Source organism: Pseudonaja textilis, chromosome 3, assembly GCF_049901715.1.
Source record: "Pseudonaja textilis isolate UNSWEBS1 chromosome 3, rPseTex1.2, whole genome shotgun sequence".
In the NCBI taxonomy this organism is placed as follows: domain Eukaryota; kingdom Metazoa; phylum Chordata; class Lepidosauria; order Squamata; family Elapidae; genus Pseudonaja; species Pseudonaja textilis.
Genome location: NC_141992.1, coordinates 101,416,124 through 101,441,417, shown reverse-complemented (window position 1 = coordinate 101,441,417; position 25,294 = coordinate 101,416,124). Strand labels below are relative to the sequence as shown.

The window sequence follows — 25,294 nt, the reverse complement described above, 5'->3', positions numbered from 1 at the left end:
AGGTACAACGCTTAATGTCACAGGGTACAATAAGCAATCAAATCATACTAGGAAAGTCAATATAAATTGTAAGGATACAAGCAACAAAGTTAAAGTCATAAAGTCACAAGTGGGAGGGGACGGGTGATAAGGAGTAATGAGAAGATTAATAGTAATAGAAACGCAGACTTTGTAAATAGTGTTGAGGGAATTATCTGTTTAGCAGTGATGGCATTCAGGGAAAAAAACTCTCCTTGTGTCTAGCTGTTCTGGTGTGTGGTGCTCTGTAGCATCCTTTTGAGGGTAGGAATTGAAACAGTTTATGCCCAGGATGTGATGGGTCTGTAAACATTTTCACAACCCTCTTTTTGACTCGTGCAATATACAGGTCCTCAATGGAAGACAGGTTGGCGGTAATTGTTTTTTCTGCAGTCCTAATTACTCTCTGAAGTCTGTATCTATCCTATTGGGTTGCAGAACCAAACCAGTTAAAAGAGATGCAGATGACAGACTTAATACACTGTAGAACTGAATCAGCAGCTCCCTGGGTGGTTTGAGCTTTCTGAATTGGTGCAGAAAGAACATTCTTTGTTGTGCTTTTTTGATGACGTTTTTGATGTTAGGTGCCCATTTTAGGTCTTGTGATATGACAGAACCTAGAAAATTGAAGGTCTCTACTGTTAATACAGTGTTGTCTAGTACTATAAGAGGTGATAATATGTGAGGGTTTCTCCTAAAATCTACCACCATTTCTACTGTTTTGAATGTGTTCAGTTCCAGACTGTTCCAGTCACACCACGAGGAAAGTTGTACAACCTCCCATCTGTATGCGGATTTGTTGTTTTCTCAAGTGAGAACTATTACTGTTGTATCATCTGCAAACTTCAGTATTTTAACAGATGGATCATTTGAGATGCAGTCATTGGTATATAAGAAGTGGAAAAAGCACACAGCCTGGGCGGGGGGGGGAGGGGAGAGGAGGCGGCTGTACTAATTGTATAGGTATCAGATGTGATTCTGCCTAGCTTCACTTGCTGTTTCCTGTCTGTTAGGAAGCTTATGATCTACTTACAAGTGTGTTCAGGTACCGCTAGCTGGTTTAGTTTAATTAGAAGCAGGGGTGGGATTCTACCGGTTTGGCCCAGTTCTATAGAACCGGTAGCTCCGAAGAGCAGCTGACACCGAACCGGTTTGGTCTAAAGATCTTCTTTTCTTCGGTTGGAGCCACTCACCCGCCTGGGCTCTAGGCTGTCCTTTATTCCCTGCTAAAGCAACCTTAGTTACTTTGCGCAGCACAGCTGAGTGCCGCAGGTCAGCAGGAGAAGGTTATTGCTTGCAGAAGTTGATTTACAAGTACTGTGCACCTGCGCACAGCGTGCAGTCGCTGAACCGGTTGTTATGCCGGTAGGATCCCACCCCTGGTTAGAAGAATGTCTGGAATGATGGTATTGAATGCTGAACTGAAGTGTAGAAAGAGGATTGGTTGTTTGGACTCTGAAATAATCTGTCTGGAGAATAATAAACCATCAAAACTTAGTTGATCTATAGATAGAAGATATATTTTTAAAGGGATCTGCTTGCAGTTTGTGGGTTTCCTTGTTTAAATTCACATTCTTCATTAACCACAGAAAGTTGCACCTACAGTACTTGGACATCCCTATCACCATTTGGGCCATTCCACAAGTATAAGTAGGATAATTTATTAGAACTCTGTCTCTAGCACATTATCCTAATAAGCATGAACAAAAGCAATAACTGGGAAAGGTAATCTAGTATATATATCTTTGACCGATGGGGTATGAGTGTGCACTTAGTGCACTTAAACAACCTATTAAAGATCTGGAAATCCAACAAGATCTGACTGCTCTTTCCAAGAATGTTTTCTGAGCAGTCAAACTGCCCTATTTAAAGAAGTTAGATATTTATATCAAATAACCGTCCCAAAAACCTGAATGCCATTAACTTTAGCATGCTGTAATGTGCTTCCCATAGCAGTTTTGGAGGTCTGATACAAAAAACTATCATATGAGCTGAGACTCTGCCCCTGTGGACAATGGGCCATTCAAACTATAACTCACATCCTGCTATACTGCATCTTTTATAAAAACTCACAGGCTCAATTTATAAAATCTTACCTGATAATATATCTAGGAAATGCTGATATTTTTACAGGCAAATACTGTTATCAGATCAGTATGAAGTAGTTTATCTGAATGTAGCCAACTTCTGCTGTGCTATATGTAAAATTGGACAAACTAATTGCTCATTGTTAATCCACAACCAATCACAATATATTATTCTGCTTGTCATTTATTTTTATTTTTTCCTATTATTGTTTTCATGCTTTTATTTGCTGGAGTGTGACTGAAATAAAGATTGATTGATTGATATATCTTTGACACATTGTTACCTTAAGAAATTATTTTTTAAAGTTGCCTTCCCACCATTGCAATAGCAGAGTTTATCAAACTTGGCACAATGAGCATGTTCTGCTGTGTATCAAGTTATTTTGGCTCAATCTAGAAATTCTGTGAAGGTTAAGCCAGTTCTAGATGATTGCACTGTCAAAAGTACTAAAGACAGTAATATTCTAAGGTTGCTGTGCTGGTTAAGTACCAACACCAATTTGGAGAATGTCTTTGGAAGAAACCAGCACTATCACTGAAAGAAGCGCCTATTGAGAAATGTCAGGCATGCGCTGTATATCCTGACTACTGCCATTTGGAAAACACTGAAAGAATTTTAAACACTGGCTGATAAAATAAAACAATGTCAATACATAAAATTAAAATAACTGTACCCAATGTAATACTTAAGTTTGAATTAAATTACCAATAAAAATAATACTATTACCTGAATGCTAGAGAAAGATCTTCAGGTGGTACTTTGCCTTGCTGTCCATTTTCAGTCTGTTTACTAGCATTTGCTTTGTTTTTCACATCCAGTGAAGACTGGGTCTCCTTGGGAAAGGAAAGACAAATCCATGGTTCACATGTACTTGTAAGTTTGCTTTATGAGTGGGAAGAAATTGTGAAGCAACAAGCCAAGCTCTACATCCATACTCACACGAAAGCTACAAACAAAGGAACATAATCCTAGACCAAGCTGTTTTATTTTATTAGACTAGAAAGCTTTCCAACACATGTGCAAGCAGCAGAGACCGAGGAAGTCTATCACCATGGGCTGGAAAAACCAGTGTCCCTTTTTCAAATGACATTTCAAAAGTATTGTGTGCAGATTGTAACCTAGTGTGCTTCAGATGCTTAAGAGGATTGATTATTTGCTGTAAATTTGAGTGTTTGCCAACATTCAATTATGGTAGCTTGCAAAATTAAATTTGTAGAAAAACAAAAAAATTATAAGCTACCAGCTCCGAATATTCAAAATAAATGACTCTTGTCCAGAAACTGTGAGAGCAGTTAACACTGCAACTCACCAAACAGCAGGAGCAGCAGGAGCAGCAGCAGCAGCAGCAGCAGCAGCTTCTCTGCCCAGCTTACAAAACACTCACCATGCTTAGTTCCCGGGTTCTCTTCCCGATTTCCCTCTCCACCTGGTGCAGCTCCAAGCTCAGCTGTTCACTTGAGATCATTCCAGGCCACTTAGGAGGTGGTGGTGGGGGCTGTGGTTGGCCTGCCAAAGGGGTCGCTTCCCTCTGCAACAGCAGCCTGTTACTAACTGCCTAAATGCACAAAGCCAAGCACAACTGAGCACACAAAATATACCATGCAGACATGGGAATCAGGCCAAAATGCAGGAATATTGCTTGGCTTTTAGTGCCCAACATTCTTCTTTATAAAAAAAAGAGGCTGATTTATTTATACTTTCTATACTGCCCTTATAGACATGCTCATAATTATAACACATAAGACAGCTTAAATCAGTGGGTAAAGTATGCACACTTCTAAGTTTTATAAAACCATACTTTTTATTTTAGGGGAATTTCCTGATGAATTTTGGAATTCTTTTGAAGTTTATGAATTCATCAATGATATATTAGAATAATCGAGCTTCCATTAAAGACAACAATTTTCTCTGCTTTGCAACATGGAATTAAAGTTTCTCTTCTGACTTCGTGTGGCGGTGCAGAGGGAAAAAAACGATCTCCATCCTTAAACTCTGATTTCTTCATGATTAGGGACCCTTTGAAGGCGCAGAGAGCCCGGAGAGCTCCGTGAAACAGGGAGGGACAGCGAGGTGGAATGCAACCATCCACCGCAACTAAAGGATCCCTCTTTAACCCGGTGTGAAAAGCGTCCTGTCATGTCATTCTGACATGGCGGACTCGAGACCGTGACAAGCCACAGCAGACGAGGAAAAAAAGATTCTATGAACAGACAATGACATTCTAACTGGCGAGAAATTCCCAGATTTGCAGTGTGTGGAACAGTCAAAGTGAGTAAATTACAGAAGATTTGGTAAATAAGGAAGTTCGGGGGGGGAGGCGGGGGGTGTAACCCCCAAAATCCTAGTGGCAATTCAAAGGAAAGAGCTGTGATTTATAGATGTAAAAACTGAAAGAGCAGAAGAAAATTGAAGTTTAGAGTGACAGAGAGAAGTGCAATGAAGCTGGAGGGGAAGAGTGTGAAAGCGAGAGTGGGAGAATGGAAGGCACCAGACCAAAAAGAGGCAAAAGGAGAAACCTGCGATCTGATACTTGCCAAAAGTAACAGAGTAACGCAGGTCGATCCGAGCCTGAAGAAGAATGGAGGGATCCGGGACAGATTGAGAGAGGATCGGAGGAGGCATCAAGACAGTAAAAGAGGTGGTGAGGGTGGCGTGTGGTGGGGAAAACTTGTGGGGAGTGGCGGAGAGAAAGGCGGGTGTTTTCGTCAGCCCTGAGATTAACGAGAGAAGTGAAGAGGACAGAAAGAGAGTGTGAGAGAGTGGAGAAGTTAAACTTAGAAGGAGTGTGAACTATATGAGACTCATAGGCAACAACGAACAAGTAATCAGAAATACCAGCAGAAACGGAGTTGGCAGTGAATGCAATACTATCATGGGACTGTGGATAAATCTGATCCTAAGACTATTTGAGGAATGGTATAGAATTAACTTGATTATTATAGTGATTGCTTTGATTGTTTTGTTCATATTACTTATAGTATACAGACTCTACTGATTGAATTATATTTAAGGTACAGTTAAAGTATATTTAATATTTATAGCATTTATATTAACAATTATATCAATTATATCATACTATATTTATTATAACTAATTTAGATGAATTATAATTATTGATTATTTTACAGAAAGTAATAATATTGACTATATAATTCATAGAAATAGAAATAGAATAGTTAAATGCCTAAAATAGTGAATATCATATTATGGATGAATAAAAGGGTAATAGTTATTAATTAGAGGTAGATTTACGTTCCAATCTAATTCAACCTAATTTAAGATATTAAGACATAGAAAAAATAAGGTAGAACGATAAAAAGTTATCACTATTAGCAATAAAACTGTTGGATGGTAATTTGGGAAACTATCTATAGAACCTCAGGAGAACAGAACAAAATATTGAAGGAAATGATCACTATCACAACAACAACCCTGAGGGCAGGAAAAAAAACTACATCGAATCCAACGGTGGCGATGGCATCTCCATCAAACCAGCGGTCAATAGAAGGGATGTTAACCACAGAGAAATCAAGTTCTACACTGAATACACAAACAATGCAATCCACGTTGTTAATGATTCAAGAAACCATGGTAAAACTCCAAGACAATGTTGAGACACCATGGTGAAATGAAAACTGATATTCAGTAATTGGACTACAAAGTGGATTCAATACAAGAGGCGATACAAAAAAAGGAACAGAAAATAAAAACGGTGGAAATAAAAACAGAACAGAGAAAAAACTGAAATAGGTAGATCAATGAATGATGGCATTGAATAAGGATCTAGAAGACTCCCTGATACATCTAGAAATGGATCGAGCCTCTTTTTTAAAAAAGATTATAGAACATGACTGGAGCTTGTTTTTCTGGATGCCCAAAAAGCATTTGATAACTTAAATTGGCAACTTATGATTCGAGAAATTAAGGAGATGAAATTTAGAGATAAATTTGAAAAAATGATAAAACCAGTATATACCTCCCAAAAGGCTAGTGTAATAATAAACGGGGACACTACAAAAATATTTAGAATAATGAAAGGAGTTCATCAGGGATGTCCACTGTCACCTCTGGTATTCATTCTGACATTAGAGACATTATTAATAAAAATTAGAACAAACCCCAAAATAAAAGGAACCAAAATTAAAAAGGAAGAGTATAAAGTACAGGCATTCGCGGATGATCTGGTATTTTTTATTGAGAAACCACCGGAGTCCGGACCAACTTTGATATAAGAAATAGAGAAAGATGGAGAAGTTTCAGGTCTTAAAATTAATAGAGTTAAAACTAAAACGCTAGTGAAAAACATAACATTAAATACAAAAGAGAATTAGAAAATGTAATCAGATTACAAATTATAAAAAAGATTAAATATTTAGGAATTTGGATAACAGCGAGTTGCTTCTCAATAAAAGAAGACAATTATGTGAAATTATTCCATCAAGTCAAAAAAAATTTGGAAAATTTTGGAAAAAATTTGGAAAGATGGGGGACTCTACAATTATCTTTATTAGGACGTATTCAAAATGAATACTTTACCTAAACTACTTTACCTATTCCAAACAATTCTTATAAAATTAGACAAGAATTTTTTATAGATCTAAATAGAATAACCATAAAATTAGTTGGTCATGTAAGAAGGCACAGATAAAATTAAAGAGATTTACAGGACAGCAGAAGCAGAGGTGGCTTTGGACTCCCGGATTGGGAACTCTATTATAAGGTGGCAACATTAGTATGGGTGCAAGATTGGATTAATTTAAGGAATAGAAGAATACTAACACTTGAAGGGCATGATCTACAAAGGGAGTGGCATAGGGAAAAAAGTGGGATAGGGAAAAAAAGTCACATCTATATTTTTATAGACATAAAATAAGGAATGCTGAGAGAAATTTAAAAAAAAAAAGCATTATATAAAAATCCCAGGTTGGCTATCCATCATGGAAGCAATGATCCACCCCAACACAACGGATGTAGACAAAATGGCCAGATACAAGGAAACCTTAGATAACCAAAGGAAATTAAAAAATAGGAATTGAAGGATCAGGGAATATCTATAAACTGATGGCCTTACTTGCAACTACAATCAAAATACAAAAAAGATAGTGAGGAATATGGAATTGACACTGAGCCACAAAAACTAGATAAACTTTTGACTGGCCCAGAAGAGAAATTGTTATCAAAATAAGTATAATTACCTATTAGAATTTGACAAAGCAGTGGAAATAGTGAAGGGATCAATGATAGCATGGACCAAAAATCTCAGGTACAATATTGAGCTAGAGGAGTGGGAAAAAATTTGGAATATAAATTACAAGATAACAAAATCGGCACCTTACAAAGAAAACCAATACAAAATGTTTTATTGCTGGCATTTGGCACCCACAAGGCTGGCTAAGATTTATCCAAACTCAAATCCAAACAGTTGGAAATGCAGACAAAAACAGGTACCTTCTATCATATATGGTGGTTATGCCCTGAAGTGAAAAAATATTGGAAGAAAATACAAAAGTGGTTACAGGAAATAACAGGAAGTCAAATAGAATTTGCTCTGGAATTATTTCTCCTAGGGATAATTAAAGGGAAATCCAATAAAAGGAAAAATATATGGTGTTACATGTAATAACAGCAGTAAGGATAGCCTTTGCGCAGTGTGGGAAGAAAGACTGCATAACATCCAAAGGTCTAGTAATTTTTTAAAAAATTGAATGCGCAGAAATGGATAAATTGACTATAGAATTAAAAGGAAAAGAAGATTCTGAATATTATGCAATATGAGAGAAATGGTACAACTGAATAGATAATAGAAATAAGAAAAGGAAATGTATACAATAGATATAGAAGGCATAGAAGTAGAACATATAGATTGTATTGGACATGATACGTAGTTGTATAAAAATGTCACAGTACTCTTTAATATGTGATTGAGATATATAAAAAGGAAAAATCCATTAAAAATATTTTTTTAAAAATAAAGTTTCTCTTTTGTAGTATATTCAGTCTTAAGCAGGCCAATGAAAAGACCCAATAACTTGGCCAGTGCTCACTGCAAACTAACTGCATCCTAGTATGTGCTTCTTGATCTATTAAGAGTTCTACTAGAGTCCAAACTGTGAAAACACTGATATAACTGATTTATATAGTAGTGTAAAGATTTATCTTGTCCATATAGCCATAGCAGTTTGGGCAGTCCCAGTAGCCATCATTAAGCAAGGACCTATGTGAACATAACTAATGACTTCCTGCCAGCTTCCTCATTTACTTTGCTTGTCAGAAACTGGCAAAAAAGGGGACTTCCGGCTGATGTCATGATGCTGTTGGACATGAGGAGCAGGTCTCCGCACTGCCACGCTGAGTTCTCTCTGTTGGAGGGCTCTGAAAGGAGCTAAAGCCACCGTGTAGGGGTGGTGAAGAAAAGAGAGACGCCCTGCAGTTTGCGGAGAGCAGGAACTCTCCTGCTGGATTCAGGGCTTCTTTTTTCTCCCTTCACGAGAAGAGGCAGCCATCATGGCTGCAATGAAGCTGGGACAGCCAAGAACTGTGCAGGAGTGGTACAGATGAACAAGTGATTGGAGCTGGGTGAGAAGATTCCTTTTTATTTAGACACTTAACTTTAAAGGAAAATAATCCAGAAAAAGAGACTCTTAGAACTATTTTTCAAAGCAGCTAACAACCACAGAGAGAAAAATCCTAGACCCGAAAGAGGACTAAGAGGGGAGAAGCTAAAGACTGTTTCAAACACAGAAAATTGGATTCTTAAATTGGATAGACGTTGTTTTAGAAAGGCATTATAAAATGCTGGACTATCCACTTGAATCTATTTAAACAGCTGACTTTGCTTCAATAAATTGAATTAAATTTGGATTAATTAAATCATTAAGATTTGAAACAATGCTGAAACCTAAGCTGAGGGCGCCATCTAGTGGGTGAATGGAATATACCAGACCCCTACAATTTTAGAAAAAAACTTTTTTTGAAGTGAAAAATAAACAACATTCATCTGGAGGACTGTGGTGACATTGACTGTTCTATAACTAGTTACTTTATGATCACTGGAGACTCTAATTATGGAAGATATTTAAGTAAAGCAAAGTGATTTTTGATTTGTGGAAGCTTCCTGGAATTTTAAATGGAATTGATTAATAATCCTGAAATGTAAAGAACTATGATTATTGAACTTTCTGAGAACTAACATTGTACTGGAATATATTTTTTTGGGACTTAAGTAAGAGCAGGACTTATTCGATTAAGACAAGACAATGGAGAAAGGAGTGAGATTTCAAGAGAAATGGTGTTGATGTTCCAAAGCATTAGAGGTATTATGGAAAACAATCAGAGGTAAAGTACCTAATGCAAGCCATATATGGGAAAATGGAAAATATGTTACAACTGATGAATGAAGATTAGAAAGAGTACAGGAAAGAGAGGAGACAGCAGAAAGAACAGAAGAAAAGGCTGAACAGACAAACCAGAATATAAAGCAGGAAGATGGGAAGGAGAAGGTGACAAAGACAATAATGGCTGATGAAATAAACTAAGAGTAAAGCGCTTTAAGAGATTTAAAAAGGGAATCGGATAACCTGGAAGATATTGTCACGCCCCTGGTGGAGACTGACTCTGAGGAAGAGGAGGAACGGCCAACAGGGAGTGGGAGTGTGGCTCCAGAGGTGGTGGAGGAAGCTGGGGAAGGGCAGAGGCCGGCTGAGCAGTCAGAGGAGGATCCAGGCCCATCCCCTATCCATCCTAGGTCACCCAGGGAGGAGAGGATCAGGGAAAAGCGAGGTCTACTCAAGAGGAGATTACCATGATCCTCCTCGTGGCTTGCAGGTGGGAGCTATGTGTATAAGTTTGGAACTGCGCAGTTAGAATTTGCAGGAATCAATTTAGTGTTCACCTTGAAAGAGGTTTATCTTTGCTGGTGTTCTTCCCATGGACTCTCCTCAATTATTTTCCTGGAGTTTATGATTAGTTATCTTGGCTTGCTTCGGAACTCTCGTCAATGCGGTTTGTTTGGTTTTCTTTTTGCCTCATTATTTACTTTTGTGACTTTAAACTGTGCCTAATAAAACAGTGAAGTTAAGTTGAAGTGAAGTTAAGTGAAGTTAAGCCTTACGGACTTTAATGTATGTTTTGGGTTTTGAGAGACTACGGGTCATCACAGATATTTCTGTCAGGAAGATAGGGGTTTGGGTGGACACTCTGGAGACTTGACAGCTTAGGAGGAAAGAGATGGGAGAAATATTCAGTCTTAATGGTGAAGATACAGATGTTGATAGAGATAAAGATCCAAGAGAGGAGTATGGGAGAAAAACGAATAAGAATTGAAATATTAAAATGGAAAAGAGATGATGGATAGAACGGAATTATTAATATCTATCTATCTATCTATCTATCTATCTATCTATCTATCTATCTACCTACCTACCTACCAACCAACCATATTTTTTGGATATAAGACGCTCCAAAGTATAAGACACACCTAGCTTTTGGGAGGAAAACAGGAAAAATAATCTGCCTCTGCCTCCCAGCAATTTGCCTCCTTGCAGCAAATAGCCTGGTCAGCTTCAATGCACAGCCTAATTAGCACATGTAGTTGATTGTTGGTTGGATCAGCCTCCCAACAATCAGCTGTTTCCAGCTGTACGGATTGCCATTGCCTATTGCTGCCTCCGCACACCTCATTTTTGGCCTCCATATCCTGCTTTCAGCCTTTGCATGTCCCATTTTTGGCCTCTGCGTGCCCCATTTCAGTTCCGGGCAGTGGGGATCAGAATGGGCAGAAAATGGGGCACGTGGAGGCAAAAAATGGAATGCGCAGAGGCCTGATTAAAAATTTGAATAGAGGTAGAAATAAGAATACACACCTTTATATGAATCAATAGTTGGAAAGATTGGACGTTGAAAGAGGGTATTATAAGGCATGTTTAAATAATAGGAAGACTGGTACTTGAATGGCATATTGTGACTTCAAACAACCAAATAATGAAGGGCTATGCCTTATGTAAATATGTGTATTAATATTAGGATTAGCAAGGGTGACCTGACTAGAAGTTAGAATAGAGCTAGAAATAAGAAATAGGGAGATTATTAGCAGATATAATCTTTATACAATAGAATATAAGTAATCATCTGATAGAAATATTAGAGGTTGAAAGATGGTTTTATCATGTATGCTTATCATTGGCATTAAAATGGAATATAATATTGAATAACTACTTTTAAAAAACATGTATATTAATACTAGGATTACATAAATTAGATTAACATAACAACCACTTATGAATATCATTATTGATGTTTGTATCAAAATGAATTATACCAAGAGGCCACACTGTTCATGTAGTGATATTGATGTTTATTTAAAAATAAAAACCTAATAAATCTTGAAAAGAAAAGAAACTGGGAAGAAAGATCACAAATTGTGAACAAATAACTGGGGGATGCTGCAACATCATAATCCAAGCCTGCCCTGAGCACCCAGATCATAATCATATGATTGAAGGGGCATTGCGACAAATGACACTGACCAAGTGGTAGTTATAACTATAACTCATACTTATAGTACGAGTTATAGTTATAACTACCATTTGTTCAATGCCATTTTAAGTTCAAATGGTTGAGAAATGAGTGGTATGAAGACAACCTATATAGTATCACTATATAAATGAAAAATAGTTTAAATATTTTGTTTTTAAAATCCTGTTAGCACTGAAGGTTTTACATAAATAATTATAATATGGGGTACCCAACTGCCGGGCTGTGGCCCACTATTGGGCCATGAGCTATTTGCAACTGGGCTGTAGAAAAGGCAACCAAGTGCACATGCATCCTGACTTGCTTGAGCAGCGGGTGAGCATGTGCATGCGCGCTCCATTTGTGTGAGCGGCATACGCACGTACATGCCATTCACGCAAATGGAGCTGTGCATGTAGTACGGCCGCTCGTGCAGAACCATCCTCTCTACACCCCCACCCCCAGCCAGTCTGCAAAGCCAGAAAGATTGGGAAACTGATATAATATATAATTTTAAAATGTCTGTGTCTAGAAAATCTGACCTGGCAGACAGCATAGTACTATCTAATACATAGATACTATTCACGTCCAATGGATAATAATTACTATACAGTAAATTATACTAGTGTACATCATCCTAATTTAAATGCCATTAACATAGTAAATTGAGAATCCCAAAATAAAATAGCCAGGTAATGCTTTTAGTAGAGAACCTATGCAGATTAATTTTTAAAATATTTATAAATATTGTTAGAAACTGGTACATCACATTAAATATACTAGAATATAGGGAGGAAATGATTAAGAAGTCTTCAATCCAGGGGAAAACCATTTTGTTTTAATATGTTACTGTTAATTAATTCACTGATTTTATTCTTAATAAAAATGAACTGCAATAGTTGGGATAATAAGATGATAATATATACTTTTTAATGATTAAAAATATCAATACTCTAATATAGTATTTCTATCAACTCTACAATGAGCTAATTTTTTTTATCCTTTTCTATATTTGAACAAAATGTTTAGTGTTGATAATCCTGATTACACTACTGTTAGGAAATCTGACTTGCATATAGTACTCCTTGCTCGATGACTGGTCATTTAGCAACCATTCAAAATTATGACAAGACTGCCTCAGAACTACTTAGTTCTGAAGCCACCCTCATGATCACTTAATTGCATTTTGGGCACTTGGCCACCTGTTTGCATTTATACCATTTGCAGCGTCTTGCAGTCATCTGGCCAGAATTTTTGGTTTCCCGCCAGTTTTTAGCAAAAAAATGTCCATTGTGGAAAACAGATTCAGTTAATGACTGCTGCTATAAAATCGGTCATGGTCGTGTGTGACTCACACAGTAACTGCCATGACTTATGACTACAATACCAGGCTCAATTATGGTTGTAAGTTTAGGAATACCTATATTCAAGTTTTTTTTATTTATAGGTTGCAATGGACAAGACAGAGGTCAGGGTTAATCAACCAATCATAATGATAAACAAAGTCTATTATAACAAATGACAGGAGAAAGAAACTGAAGACAAGCCTTGGGGCTTATGTCTTTCTTTGACTTTGCATGACAGCATAAAGTTCTTAGAGAAAGAACAATTGCAGTAACCTAGACATGCCAATATGTTTAATTGAGGAAGATGGGCGATTAAGAAATAGGAAATATAATAATTAATGCTCTTATAACAAATAAATTGATAAAAACTTAACAGCTTAACTATATTTGAGGGACTACCACAAAGAAAAGGGGGTCAAATTATTCTCCAAAGCACCAGAGGGCAGGACAAGAAACAATGACTGGAAATTAATCAAAAGAAAAGCAACCTGAAATTAAGGAGAAACTTCCTAACAGTGAGGACAATTAACCAGTGGAACAGCTGGCCTTCAGAAATCATCATCACTGGAGGTTTTTAAGAAGACAGTTATCTGAAATGGTATAGGGTCTCCTGCTTGAGCAGGGAATTGGACTAGAAGACCTCCAAGGTCCCTTCCAGCTCATTGTATTCTATTCTGTACGATATGAATGCATATATAAGATTAATTTTGATGAGTACATTATAGTTGTAATATTGTTGATGTTTTACTCTCTCCTTTTTTATAATGAGTTAAAATATATTTTAAAAAGAAAAGGTTTAATGATAATAAAGGAGATTATCAATGTGGATATTTTCAAGCCATCCAATATTCCTCCATTAAGCACCAGCAAACACAGCATGCACAAATTAAGCAGAACTTGTGTTGCCTTCAACAGCAACACAAGAATTGAAGATCTCCAGTGGTTACTTGTGACCTAGACACTTCGTAAGTAAATGACTGCAATGCATTCTACACAGGGCTGCCCTTGAAGACCACCCAGAAACTACAGTTGGTTCAGAATGCAGCAACCTGAGCAATAATGGATATGTTGCAGGTACAATTCAAGGTGCACATTAGTAAAGTAATTCACCGTAAGCCACCTCATGTTGTCTTTTTGCAAAAACACAGATATTCTGGGTGATAATCAACACTCCTGTCCATTATGCTATCATAAATTTAATTTTTCAACCCAAGAAATAAATTTTCTACATAGGTTCTCAATAAATTATGTATAGCTATCATGTTGTCTGCTATTTAGGGGGGAAAAGAACACTATAAAAGTACAGAGAAGTAAAACAGCAATAATACTGATTTCCATTACATAAGATTTATGGATTTCAAGTTTGTGAATGTGTGTGGGAGGACAGGGAAAACAAATATTATATGCAAACGAATACAGAAGTCAATGGTACCAGCCATTTCTTCCTTAATACTGACATTTTAAAATCACATTCAAAGTGACTGAATAGTGGTGAGTTGACTTTTTCATTCTGAAATTCTATGACATTATTTGAACGCAATATAAAAATCTACTTACAGTGCTCTGTCTCCCTCTCTTTTTCATTTCTCTAGTTCTTTCTAAGGAAAAGTACAGAGCTAAGAATACATACCTCAAGTCCTCGTGTCTGCTGACTTATCTGATGGTTTAACTGCTGCAGTTCAAGACGAAGCTGCTGTTCTCTCTCAGATGATGGCAAAGATTTCCCATGATTAGCAATGTCTGTCATAGACAATCTCTCCCTTTTTGGATAAATAATTGTTTGGAAGGGGAAAAAGGTTTTGTTGTTGTTGTTGTTGCTTCTCAGTTTAATTGAGAAAACTTAAAACATATATAGCATGTGTAAGCTCAAATCTCCTACCTGTCACCAAGCCGTCCCTGAGAAGGTACATTTTGATGGGGTGAGTATGGTGAACTTCCCCATGCACTGTGTGTTCCATATGGGCTGTAATCTATTCAGAACAGAAAAATCCTATATAAAAATTATTCATTACAATTATTGTAATAGAAACCTAGTAATTAACAATTTACAAATCAACCTTCTGTGCAATCTTGTAAAGAACGCATTTACAACAGATCACTATGAGTCACCATTTATTTTAATACATATTATCACTCTTTTTAATATATATTGATTCTACGTAAAACAAACAGGGTTTTTTAATGTTTGCCACAATTTTAATAGCCTTAGGTCACATTTTCTTCCTTTCTTAAACAGCTGTAGTTCACAGCAAATAGATCTGAACATGCATATCTTAAAGCTGCATGGCCCAATCTGTGACTACTTTACTGCCCACTCTATGAGGAATTAAGCCATCTTGGCTGACTTTTCCATCAATTTTCCTTAGCAACATTACAAGGTAGCAACATGATCTTTAGTTTCTAACTTTTATCTTTTCTCTATGTAATTCGAAATTTAACTGGTGATCTCAGCCGAAATTTCCTTTGGAAAAGAATCCTGCAAGTTTTGTGCATTATTTGTAAGCCTACAGTAGTAGGAGTAGTGGCTCCATCCCTACTACGATTGTTCTGGTAAGCTCCATAAAAGAATACCCCCAGCTTTTCAATATTCTATTGAAAACTAAAAATTTGAATGATCTGAAAATAACCTTTTCTATCAAAAGAATAAAAAAGAACATAAATCTGTCTTATACCCAAAGACTCGGGACTAAGACTGCAAGGTGATGGCCCCTCCCATAAGGGATAAAAGCCAGCCCTCAGAGGTTGGGTTCTTTGCAGGAAGCAATGAAGTTCTTTCAACTCCAAGTTCCTGTGGAAGTCTTGTCTATTCTGGTTTGTTTTCAGAGACTTTTGTTTTTGGATATTTCCCTGCAATTAATCTTGTGTTCTTGGCAGCCTTTCACAACTTGCTCCTATTTGGGGCAATTAGTTTTAATGAATCTTTGCTGTGAATGAACAAAATTCACAGAGATGCATCAAAAAGGTTTGCTTTCATATGTACTTTGTGTTTATTTGATTTGAACGAGGCTTGGGTCAGAACAATGTTAGAGCAGGTAGCACATACTGATTGAAAACTTTTCTCTTCAGGCATAGGAGGTTGTTCTTGAAAATTACACTTAGCTTGCTGAATGCCTGCCAACCACATTTAATATGCCACTCAATTTCCTTTATTGTATCACCTTCCATTGAGATCCATTGACCAAGGTATAAGTAGTGGTCTCCTACATCTAGCTCTTCTCCAGATATAACTTTTTTTCTTTCTTTGGTGAATTTATTAAACATCACCTGGCTCTTTTTCGCGGTTATTTTTAAGCCAAATGGTTCTCCTGCTTTGTGCAGTTCTTGTATATATCTTTGTAGCTCTTCTAGGTGTTAAGTGATTTAAATAGGTGCCACTGATTTTTATTCCATCTTTTGCCCAGTTTAGTTTGCGAAATACTTCTTCAAGGCAGGCTGAGAAAAGGATAGGTGATATTGTATCACCTTGTTGTACACCTTGTTCTATGTTGATTTCCACCAGTTTATGAGTACTAGCATTAATTTTAGTTAAATATATATAAACTGCGTTCATACAGTAGAGCTACGAGAAGAAATCTAAAGTCCATAGATAGTCCTCAGCTTACAATCATAACCGGGACCAGAATCTTGGTCATTGAGTGAAAACAGTTACTAAGCAAGATACCCACATGATCGCTTCACTCAACAATCACAATTCTCGCTTTCCCAGTTGTGGTTGTTAAAAGTGATTTTTGGGGGGTCATTAAATGGAGTGCCAGGGAGAGGGCACTTTCCCTATCTCATCACATCTGGAATGTCTTGGGATTCCGTCCCCCCATACCTGGGTCCACTTTTACCTTTTCCTGCAGTTGTAGGCACAACCAGCCAATCCAAAGGCACAGCCATCCTTCTGAGGCCACCTCTTGCATCCTGCAAGTGGGCCCCCTTATTGCAATAATGGGAAGGTTCCTTCTCCAAAATGCACAATTTGGAGAAGAGAACTTCCAAATGACTGCAAGAATGATCGTGTTTTCTACCCTTCCTGGCCTAGGGTAGAAAACTAGCAAGTGCCATTGTCCTGATGGTTAGAAATCTTTCTGGCCTTCAGAATGACAGTGTTTGCTAGCTTTCTAGCCCTAGGAAGACAGCAAACCTTCAAGATTTGAGGTCTATTCTTGAAGCCCACCAAGGAATTTCCCTTCTCATCTGTGTGAGGACGGGAAATTCCTCAGTGCACTGAAGGAATAAAGATCTATGGTCCATTCTTGAAGCCTGCTGAGGTATTTCTCCTCCGCTTGCAAATTTCACTGCCAGCTTCACCATTGAAAGGAGGGGTCACGTGACTGGGGGGGGGGGGCAGAGTTGACCTTTCATGGATGGCCGGAATTGCTTTGAGTAATCATCAAACAATCTGTTATAGGTTCAGGACTACTTGTATACCGCTATTCATGGGGAGTATTATTTCAGCTTTCTTTTTATTTTGCCAACCTATGTCTAGACCTGTTTCCATAATCAAGCCACAGTACTGATTCAAAGGTACTACTACCTCCCCCTGCCCCCCAAAAAGAAAACATCAAGAAAATAAAGCTTTTTACCTGAAACACTGACTGGTTTTGCAGAAGCCCCTTGAACTGCCATGGCTTGCATGGGGCCTGGATTCTGGTACATTGCTTTGGAGGTACGTGAGATGGCACCAAACCTTGATACTGTAGGCCTATCTCCAAAGGGAATAAGATCGTCATCACCAGTCTCGGCTGCTCTCCTTTGTAAATCCAAACGTTGATCTCGCATTCCCTTGCTGTCCACATTCTGGAGTAACAGATTAACTTATCAGAATTACAAGCAAGCTTCTCCTTTTTAGCTGACATATTTCTCAGATGTTTCCATATCACAATTATGGTTGGGAAGGGGCCTGATTGGAGAAAGAAACTTGTACAACAGTAATTTTTTAAAGGTGTAAGCAAATAATATTAACAGCATTGAGACTATTCTTTGCTGGCTAAATATTTAGTAGTATGAATGAACAAATCAAGCAAAGGCATTTGGAAGTAGATACAATAAAATAATTGCTTTATCTATGGAACATTATTCCTTTCTCTCAAAAAAATACAATATTACCAGACCATTTTGGACTTTGGGGAAAATTTATAATGTATTAACTTTAAATAAGTGGAGCACAGCTGGAGAAAAAAATTATCCATACTTCAAAGTTCTCTCCCCAATTTTACTTTATATATATGAAATTATAAACAGGGAGAGGGAAGAACTAAATTCTAACTCAGCTGCAGACAGACAAGTAGGAGAAAGACTGGAACAAGCAAAGTCAATGGGGAAGCCAGCCAGCAGGAAGTTGGAAGTCTCAGTCATATGAGGTCCTTGCCACACAATCCTTGTTTTAACAATGGCAACTGGGACTGCCAGAACTACAACCACCAGTGTTGCAATCATATGACTTTTTGACTTATGATCATGTCCTTTCATGGCTTGAGATTCCAGTCCCAATTAGTGTTGTTAAATGAGGACGACCTGTACAGTGTTAGTAATGATCCTTAAACTTGTCAGCTGTTGCCATATCAGCTGCAAATATCTGGAGAATCTCATTGGAAATCTTTCTATAAACAGGTCATCTGGCAATTTACCAATTACTAAGAGTATCTCACTGGTGTTTTTCAGCATGCTTACCACCATCTCCACAAGACCCACTGCCACAATGTCTTTGGGTTTTGCATCTTTGGTTCCAATGTAGGAGCCAATAGTGTCACACGACCAGGGAGAGTACTGGCTGTAATCATTTCCTTTATATTTTCCTGCTACCTTCAGGTCTTCATCCAAATACTGCATAAAAACAAAGCCCACTCATGTCAGCAAAAGAAAGGAAGCACTATGCTGTCATTTGGAATTGTCTAGACTAATTACAGGTAAGAACATTTATTAAACATTTGAGACAATCTATGAGGTTTGGAATTTCTCAAACTTTTAAAACTAATTCCTAATCTATTTTTCTTCACCATGAGGAGAAAAACAGCAGAGGAGACTTACCTGAACAACATGCAACCTTCCCTGCCAGCTTTCCCATTAACAGTAGTTGTGGGAAGCTGGCAAGGAAGTTCCTAAATGGTGATCATACAACTGTATCTCATTGCAAAGTCATAATCATGAACCAGTCATTAAGATGCCTAGATCACAATTATGTGATCATAGGGACGTTGTGATGGTGGCAACTTCTTGGATAGGTCGTAAGTTCCCCTTGTTGAGCATATTTGTAACTTTGAATGGCTGCTGAATGAGGGGTTGTAACCAAAGGACTATTTGAATCTGTAATTCTAGAGTACTGTGACCTTCAAAATGGTCTACACACCACACTATACTACATCCTATTCACTACCCTGACATCCTATTTAAAGAAAGAGATACTATGGTTAAACAAAATATATTTTATTGCCTTTATTTCATGATTAGGATTATGATTTTTGTTAGAATCTCCTTATTTCTACATTATCTTTTTTCGTTTGAACTGATGAGTCCAAAGTCTTTGGCAGTTGGGTTTGAAGCCCTTACCAGGTTTGTGAACACTGATACTTCTTTTTCTGAGGTCTGCAGAAATCTGTTTTGAATGGGACATGATTCATTTCCACAACAATCGATCATGAAATGAAGACTGATGGTGCCCACCAACAATATTTTAATGGGAAGAACCCCTCAAACTCAGTGTCTAATTATCATCTCAGTGATTGGAACACCTGATTCAACTTTTCCCTTAAGATAGTTGGTTAATCTAGATCTTCATATATATTTTCCAATAAACACAGTGATTTCTACTCATTATGTCTGCAGGATTATGGATTCTTCTAAAAACTTCACAAAATTTTCTTAGCACTATATATATTTAAGTTTAATAAGCATGAGTTCATCATTGGGGTATTCTAAGGATGCTAGTTGAGATACTATTCATATTCTCACTGTGGCCATCTGATGAGATACACAGATATTGTGAACTGGATAGACTAGACCAGCCTCTTTCCTTTACATGATACGATGGGACTTACATCATGGCACAATATTCTTCAAACAGGTTGTTTACATTTCTCTCTTTAGGACAAATTTCCCATATTTTTTTAAAGCACGTGTCATATTCTCTACTAAATTGTTTTAAACACATGCTTACCTCATCAGTATGTAAAGAATGAGGCAGGGTTGGCGATGATGCAAATGGTGGTGGGGAGATGACCTTCCTTTCTTCCAGCTGAGCCATAATCTCCTTTCGCCTTCGATGCAATTCATCTAAACTAGGATGTGGCTGAGGGGGAGCCCGACTATACGGCTCCTGAAGGTTTAAAAAAACATACAGATATGAAGATTCCTGTATTCTACAAATGAACTTAAGTCTACAGTCCCAAAGTTGTAAGATACTCTAGCAAAGCAGCAAAATTATTTCAATACAATATAAGTTTCTCAGTAATCCTCCCTTCTTAGATTAATTAATTTCTGTTCAGGCATTATCAATTTCATAAGGCGAAGGGCAAAACTATTCTGCTCAACAGAATTTTAGAGAAAATTAGGAATGCTACCTTAAATTTCTACAAAATTAATGTAAGATTTTAATATCACATTTTATATTTAAGTTTTGATTTTTTTAAAAAAATGTAAACATAGCAAATTAACCACCTTTTTGGTGACTGAAGGAACGAAAAGCTATTACAATCCAAATTATACACTGCTCAAAAAAATAAAGGGAATACAAAAATAAGATATCCTAGATCTGAAAGAATGAAATATTCTTATTAAATACTTTGTTCATTACATAGTTGAACGTGCTGACAATAAAATCACACAAAAATTATTAATGTAAATCAAATTTAGCAACCCATGGAGGTCTGGATCTGGAGTTACACTCAAAATTAAAGTGGAAAAAAACACTACAGGCTGATCCAACTTTGATGTAATGTCCTTAAAACAAGTCAAAATGAGGCTCAGTAGTGTGTGTGTGGCCTCCACGTGCCTGTATGACCTCCCCACAACGCCTGGGCATGCTCCTGATGAGGTGGCGGATGGTCTCCTGAGGGATCTCCTCCCACACCTGGACTAAAGCCTCCCCCAGCTCCTGGACAGTCTGTGGTGCAACGTGGCGTTGGCGGATGGAGCGAGACTTGATGTCCCAGATGTGCTCAATTGGATTCAGGTCTGGGGAATGGGCGGGCCACTCCATAGCATCAATGCCTTCATCTTGCAGGAACTGCTGACACACTCCAGCCACATGAGGTCTAGCATTGGCGTGCATTAGTAGGAACCCAGGGCCAACTGCACAAGGGGTCACAAGGGGTCTGAGGATCTCATCTCGGTACCTAATGGCAGTCAGGCTACCTCTGGCGAGCACATGGAGGGCTGTGCGGCCCCCTAAAGAAATGCCACCCCACACCATTACTGACCCACTGCCAAACCGGTCATGCTGGAGGATGTTGCAGGCAGCAGAACGTTCTCCACAGTGTTGGGCTGTAAGCACAACCCCCACCTGTGGATGTCGGGCCCTCATACCACACTCATGGAGTCTGTTTCTGACTGTTTGAGAAGCCACATGCACATTTGTGGCCCGCTGGAGGTCATTTTGCAGGGCTCTGGCAGTGCTCCTCTTGTCCCTCCTTGTACAAAGGCAAAGGCAGTGGTCCTGATGCTGGGTTGTTGCCCTCCTACAACCTCCTCGTCTCCTGATGTACTGGCCTGTCTCCTGGTAGTGCCTCCATGCTCTGGACACTATGCTGACAGACACAGCAAACCTTCTTGCCACAGCTCGCATTGATGTGCCATCCTGGATGAGCTGCACTACCTGAGCCACTTGTGTGGGTTGTAGACTCCGTCTCATGCTACCACTAGAGTGAAAGCACCACCAGCATTCAAAAGTGACCAAACCATCAGCCAGAAAGCATAGGAACTGAGAAGTGGTCTGTGGTCACCATCTGCAGAACCACTCCTTTATTGGGGATGTCTTGCTAACTGCCTATGCTTTCCACTTGTTGTCTATTCCATTTGCACAACAGCATGTGAAATTGATTGTAAGTCAGTGTTGCTACCTAGGTGGACAGTTTGATTTCACAGAAGTGTGATTGACTTGGAGTTCCATTGTGTTGTTTAAGTGTTCCCTTTATTTTTTTGAGCAGTGTACATTTCCAGGTTTGGAATCTAATAATCTGCTAGTTATTATGCTAAATGTATTAATGTACTTTCTAATCACTGATACTAGTTTTCCATGAACTTTTGACTATAGTCTGTACCTAATTATACTTAGTGAACAAAAGGAAGATCACCAAAGCAGGGGTGGGATTCTACCAGTTTGGACTGGTTCTATAGAACTGGTTGTTACGATTCTGCGCAGTTCAGAGAACCGGCAAATCACGCAACTGGCTGGCCCTTCCCCTCTCCACCCGCCCCATCACTTCTTATCTCGCATGTGCGCCATCCAACTTGCCTGTGTTATGCCTTCGCCTAATTTTTTATGTTGCAGTTTTTCCTCCCCCCCCCCCGATAATCAACTGTTCCGACTATCAGCTGTGCCAGGTGATTTATATTAGCTAGAAAGCAGGAAATCATTGAATTTCTTGTTTTCTAGCTAATCAAAATGTCTGTTGTACTGCTTTGCCTTTGCCCAGGAGCCTTCCCTGAGTCAGGGGTGGTATTCAGCGGGTAGGGTGGGGGGAGAAGTGGCCTGAGAGCAGAGCTGAACCTTCCTTAGGACTGAAGCTTCTACTTTTCAGTGCAGACTCAGGCAGCAGATTGCAGAATGGTAGATCTGTGAGTGAATCTGTGATTCTGCAAGCAACTCAATCTGCCTGCCTGCTTTGCCTGATTTTGGGTAAGTTGCTCTTTTTTTATTAAAAAAAAATCAGTATTTACATAAATATTTACAATATTTACATACAAGCCACGCCCACCCAGTGACACGATCACTAAACCATGCCCAGTCAAGCCAGGCCTACCCAGTCACATGACCACCAAGCCATACCTACAAATTAGGCCACGCCCACAGAACCAGTTGTTAAGAAATCTGAATCCTACCCCTGCACCAAAGCCACATATATAAGAAGCAATCTTGTTTCATTAACACTTATACGATCAGAAGCATACGTATGAATAATATAAAATGCTGTAGATGTTTATAATCTGCTCACCGTGGCTTTGAAGAAGGTAGGAGACCACAGAAGTTAGCAGTTCATTGTCTGTAGACATTGGAACACAGTAACCTGGGCTGCAATTTATCCTGCCATTTATTGGCTATCCAGATATTTAAAACCCACATTGGCCTCTTAAGAGATACCCAGTTATTTTGCCTCTCTAAACTCTGGAATATACCGAAACAACATATGCCAACCACTCTATAGTTGTCCTGATTCTTTGCTACACACCAGAAATACTATCTTCCTGTGGTCTTCCTGCAAACTGGAGTTGTTCTGGAATTTGATGGGGAAGAAATGCAATTCTGTCCCATTTCATGATTTACAACAATCAATTATAGGTTTTCAATGCCTTAAACCTCCCTCATTCCTTTCAGAAGCAAAATTAATTATAAAAAACAAAAATAAATTTAAATTTCATTTGAGATATGTGCACAACTTGGCTGTTCTTGCAATATTGTATTTTGATAGATTTTTAAATCTAAACTCAGAATATACATTGCCCTGAGTTAACAGGCTTGATTAGTTTAGGGACCTTAATGAAACTATCTACCCATAAAATGAGAGAGCACACAATTGTTGCAAGAATTAAAACTAAAAATGATGCATTGCTATTACCATGATCATTAAATTAAAAATGTAACATACTCTATGATATGAAGGTCTAATCTGATTCATATGTGGTCCAACCGGATAGTAACCCTCCACTTGTTGATATCTGTCTCTTGTTTCAGGTACATATGATGATACAGCAGGTGGAGAAATTTCAATTGGAACAGGACTTCCTCGGATAATATCTTCCCGTTGGTATGGCTGAGCAGCAGGATACACACGTCTGCTGTCATAATGGGGGGGATATACAGGTTGACTCATTGGAGGGTATTGCTGTGGCTGTGTGCTGTATTGCGAGTTCATGATGCGATCTTGGAGATAGGGTGCATAATGTTGTTCTACAAAAGGAGGACCAGGTTCAGGAATAGATGATGGAGGTCGGACAAATCGAGACATGCACTGTAGTGATTGAGCTGGAGGATAATATACACCTAAGTATATGAAACGAGATTTAGAATAATATTTAGTCCACTGTTTTAACTACTTCAGAGAATCAGAGTTTGTATGAAACAAAATGTCATATTTTTTTTCCCCATTCACATCTGAGAACATACATTTATTTTTGCAAACTACATCTGTCATAAAAGATAATAGAAAGCATCATATTCTGATGATAGGATTTAATCAATATTTTCTATGCAACCACTACTGTATAGTGCAGGGGTCTTCAAACTTGACAGCTTCAAGACTTGTGGACTTCAACTCCCAGAATTCCTTCTCCAGTCATGTTTGCTCAGGAATTCTGGGAGTTGAAGCCCACAAGTCTTAAACTTGCCAAGTTTGAAGACCCTTGGTATAGTGCAATATTAATGCAATATCAGGAGTTTTCAATTTAATTGTATAGAATGTGAAGGATGTGTGTTTGTGTTTTATTTTTATAGTTATAATGTATGCTGAAGATAGCGTTTAATTTTGTTGTACAGGGTGCAATGACAATAAAGTAAACTAAAAAAAAAGGAAAAAAAACAACATTTTATTTCAAGACCAAATTTCATACAGATGGGATTTACCTGCTTGATAGGGTGGAGGTTCAAATGGGGGAGCTGTTCCTCGAGGATCTGGATAGAACACATCAGTTTGCTGAGCTGGGTACAACTGGGAACCTCGGGGAACGATTTGGAGCTGCTTGCCTACTGAAATTGGAGGTAACTCTGTAGGTCCTCGGGGGGGCACTGGGTGAGAGCTCTTGGAAACAGGTTCCAGCCTAGATGACACAAACACAACGTTGGAACAATTACAACTTAGTATAGATACAGCAGTGTTTTATTGTTGCTATGTGCTCCCATTTACTTGTGGGAAATTTAGAAGGATTTCTCTCTCAAGTATTGCTAACGGTGATTGACAGTGATAAGCAGCAGTTTTCAATGATCTGAGAGAGGATTCCTCATACCCCTACATCTGGGAAATGACCTTTGGATCACCTGATTCCAAGCACATGCTCTTCTGTTATATTCTGCCACTAATCTAAGCACTCCATCCTTATGTTTCACATCGCAGGAAACCCCAAGCACTTTTTCTAATTTAGACCAATATCAGATGGCTTTTATAAGAATCCCTTTTCCGTTTTATTTATTTGATTAT

General features: G+C 38.2%; 1 protein-coding gene across 3 annotated transcripts in view; it reads right to left on the bottom strand.

The window, feature by feature from the left end:
• The window catches only part of RC3H1 (ring finger and CCCH-type domains 1), a 73,651-nt gene that overhangs the window by 7,821 nt on the left and 40,536 nt on the right, over positions 1-25,294 (bottom strand). For all 3 annotated transcript variants that reach the window (XM_026703341.2, XM_087930481.1, XM_087930480.1), the window contains 9 exons: positions 24,724-24,917; positions 23,750-24,144; positions 20,104-20,262; positions 18,621-18,773; positions 17,534-17,747; positions 14,842-14,932; positions 14,593-14,722; positions 3,491-3,661; positions 2,833-2,939 (listed from right to left, as the gene is read on the bottom strand). In XM_026703341.2, coding sequence (XP_026559126.1) covers positions 2,833-2,939; positions 3,491-3,661; positions 14,593-14,722; positions 14,842-14,932; positions 17,534-17,747; positions 18,621-18,773; positions 20,104-20,262; positions 23,750-24,144; positions 24,724-24,917 — 1,614 coding nt within the window. The remainder of the gene's footprint in view (positions 1-2,832; positions 2,940-3,490; positions 3,662-14,592; positions 14,723-14,841; positions 14,933-17,533; positions 17,748-18,620; positions 18,774-20,103; positions 20,263-23,749; positions 24,145-24,723; positions 24,918-25,294) is intronic.